The sequence below is a fragment of the Protobothrops mucrosquamatus genome, unplaced genomic scaffold, assembly GCF_001527695.2.
Source record: "Protobothrops mucrosquamatus isolate PMUCROS unplaced genomic scaffold, P.Mucros_1.0 scaffold_165, whole genome shotgun sequence".
Lineage (NCBI taxonomy): Eukaryota > Metazoa > Chordata > Lepidosauria > Squamata > Viperidae > Protobothrops > Protobothrops mucrosquamatus.
This window is the reverse complement of record NW_015386241.1, coordinates 129,360-132,752: the sequence shown is the minus strand read 5'-3', so window position 1 is coordinate 132,752 and position 3,393 is coordinate 129,360. Positions and strand designations below refer to the sequence as shown.

General features: G+C 42.3%; 1 protein-coding gene across 1 annotated transcript in view; it reads right to left on the bottom strand.

Moving 5' to 3' along the window:
- Window positions 1-3,393, bottom strand: part of USP13 (ubiquitin specific peptidase 13) — a 94,739-nt gene that overhangs the window by 19,249 nt on the left and 72,097 nt on the right. The window contains exon 11 of the mRNA XM_015821465.1: window positions 308-433. Coding sequence (XP_015676951.1) covers window positions 308-433 — 126 coding nt within the window. The remainder of the gene's footprint in view (window positions 1-307; window positions 434-3,393) is intronic.

Below are 3,393 nucleotides of genomic sequence, written 5' to 3'. Positions count from 1 at the left end.
GATAGATAGATAGATAGATAGATAGATAGATAGATAGATAGATAGATAGATAGATAGATAGATGAGAGAGAGAGAGAGAGAGAGAGAGAGAGAGAGAGAGAGAGAGAGAGAGAGAGAGAGAGAGAGAGAGAGAGAATCTTATATGGGCTTCTACAAGAATTGAAATTCACAGATCTCCTTAACCAGAAACCTGATAGTTTGTGCCACATTTATCTATAAATGAAACTTCTAAATGTTTGTGCAAGGTTGGCTGGTATTATCTTTTGCTAGCTTGTTCATGTGAAAAAAGACATGAGCCTTTGCTCACCTCTATCAGGTTGATAAGGTGCAGAAGAAATTCTAGTGCATCCTGTTGCCGAATGGAGGAAAATTCGGGGTGCCCTTTGCTTACAAAAGCTTTGAACATGCGCGGAGAAATGCCATTGTGCTGAGGCTGAAACACAAAGCGAGAAGGAAAAGAAAAGCGGCTAAATACATTTTCAAAATATATTTCTGAATATGGCAGAAATGGCATAACTATTTTGAACCTTTATTTTCAGTATAACTCTGACAAAATATATATATATATTACTTTCATTTTATCCAAAAGGCAACTCGTTGTGCCCATATTTCAACATTCCTTTCTGCATCAAGACCATCTGCAATGGTCATAAGTGAGAAAAATGGTCATGTCACTTTTTCCCAAGTTTCCCAAAGTTTCCCTTCAAACTTTGAACGGTCACTAAATGAACTGTTGTAAGTCGAGGACTACCTGTATAGATATGAAAATCAATTATTGAAGACCAAGGTACAGGTGGTCCTTCACTTACAAGAAGAATTTGGACCAGAATTTCCCTTGCTAAGCAAGGCTGTTGTTAAATCGGTCATGCCCGATTTTATGACCTTTTTTGCCATGGTTGTTAAGCAAAACACTGCAGTTGTTGAGTGACTCACATGGTCATTAAGCAAATCTGATATCTGACTCTGAATATAAGGTGCAAAAGGTGCTTGCGTGACCCCACCCACCTCTAAAACACTGCAACCATTGTCAATACATGCCAGTTGCCCAGCCACCCATGAGACTGTGGGACGCTGTGACAGTGGTAAGTGCGAGAACTGGTCTTAATTCACTTTTTTCAGTGCTGTTGTAACTTTGAACAATTGCTAAATAAATGATTGTTAATTGCGTTTGGCAGGGAAAATGGAGTAAATAAGTGTAGTAAGTTAAATATAAATGCCAAAACAAAAAGAAAAAACCAACCCATGGAGCAGTGGTGGCACGCGTGCCAGAGGTGGCACTCAGAGCCCTCTCTGTGGGCACGCATGCCGTTGCCCCAGCCCTGCCTCCCCGCAACCCCCTCACCAGCAGCCTGCCCGGAGGAGAGGCTCCCCCAGGCACAGCTCACATGGAGCAGCGCAGCCAAGTACATGGCAGCCGGGAAGCAGGGGCAAGACTCCACCCTCGTGCCACATCACGTGCAGATGATGCTGCGGGGTGCGGGCAGAGGGCGTGGCCGCCATGGCGCTGCAAGGCTGCCTGGGCGATCTGTGGTGAGTGGCCCTGTGGGTGGGCGGAGTGGGGAGCAGAGTGGGGGTGGGGCGGGGGGGCCAGGGCGGTTTTTGGGCACTCGATCTCTAAAAGGTTCGCCATCACTGCCCTAGAGCAAATAGGTGAATTGTGCACTTTGGCAACAAATCTGTTAAAGGCAGAAAATGGAGAAAAAATAGGCTGTGTCATTGCATCATTTTGTTTCTTGGAGACTCTTGGCTTTTGCCAGAATTGGAATAATTTGTTTGTTTGTCTCTTCCTCTCTCATACATAGCTTTCTTATGCACCCATACACACAACTACAATGCTTAGCATGCCTCAGTCAAAGATGTATTCTTTGAAAGGTGCTATATAACTATATCTTGGCTGTTACCTAAATGAAAATTGTAATTCTCCTCTTTCAGCCCATTAATTTGATTTCTTCTTGTCTTACACTTATGCTTTAAGGAAAGCAAAGGAGATTAAAAATGACAAACATCTATCTATCTATCTATCTATCTATCTATCTATCTATCTATCTATCTATCTATCTATCTATCTATCTATCTATCTATCTATCTATCTATCTATCTATCCAATCTATGGAGATTCTCAGTCATCCAGGTCATAGTTATCCCAAAGGTGCTTTTTCACGAGGCAACTGGGCTTTCTTGTTTTTCTTTGAAGATGTTTCGCTTCTCATCCAAGAAGCTTCTTCAGCTCCAACCATCTTCAGCTCCCCACCCTCCAGTCAGAGCTGAAGAAGCTTCTTGGATGAGAAGCGAAATGTCTTCAAAAAAAATAAGAAAGTCCAGTTGCCTCCTGAAAAAGCATCTTTGAGATACCTAATCTATCCTTCCTTTCTTTTCTTCCTTTTCTTTCTTTTTCTTTTCTTAACTATCCTTTCTCCAAATTTTCTATCCTAACTCCTTAAGGGGGACAGATATTCCATTATGATCAAGCTACCAACCTCCCAAAACCTGAACATGTTATGACAGGTTTCAGCATCCAGATGACTATCTATGCATATTTATATACAGAAATAGAAAATTCTGGCCATGCCTTCCTGGTCAACAGTTGCAAAACAGCATGGCTAAAAATAAGCTGAGGTGGATTATTCAACCTTTCACACAGATAATTTAGGCAGGAGGCACTCCGTGACGTCCGATGGTGGCATGCTGTTAGGATAACTCTTTATAAAGTACATTAACAGACGTATGTGTAAGCTATATGCCATCCATATAAATAAGAAGGCTATATTTATAGAGATCTAGTCAATGAGAAGAAGCAAACATGCTGATCCGTTATGTTTTCTGCCTGTGTAGGATATGAATCCAATTTGGGGGGAACCAGAAACATCCCAAAATAGCAGCTGCCAAAGCTTTTTGATAGGGGTGTCCAGCCTTGGCAACTTTAAAACTTGTGGATTTCAATTCCCAGAATTCACCAGCTACCATGGCTGACTGGGGAATTCTGGGAGTTGAAGTCCACAAGTCTTAAAGTTGTCAAGGTTGGACACTCCTACCCTATGACACTCCTGCCCACTCTGGTGGTCCAAAAATCACCAAAGTAAAATATGTTTGCAGGGGGTGCCAAAATTTTAAGTCTGCCTCTGCAGGTAGAAGAACATTACAGGGCCTCTTCCAGGCTGAAAGCTCAAATACACAGGTTCTTCCCACAACTGATTGTCACACATCTTGGTTGTGGGAATAAACTCCAATGCTCTCCTAAGTCTTTTAGAACCATCTCGTCTATTCAATAAATTGGAAATGTGCTAAAATGTATCATTGACTGATCGATCCTTTAGAACAGGGGTGTCAAACTCGCAACGTCACGTGACGTGTCGCGACATATCGCGACTTTTTTGCCATTGCCAGCAATGGGGT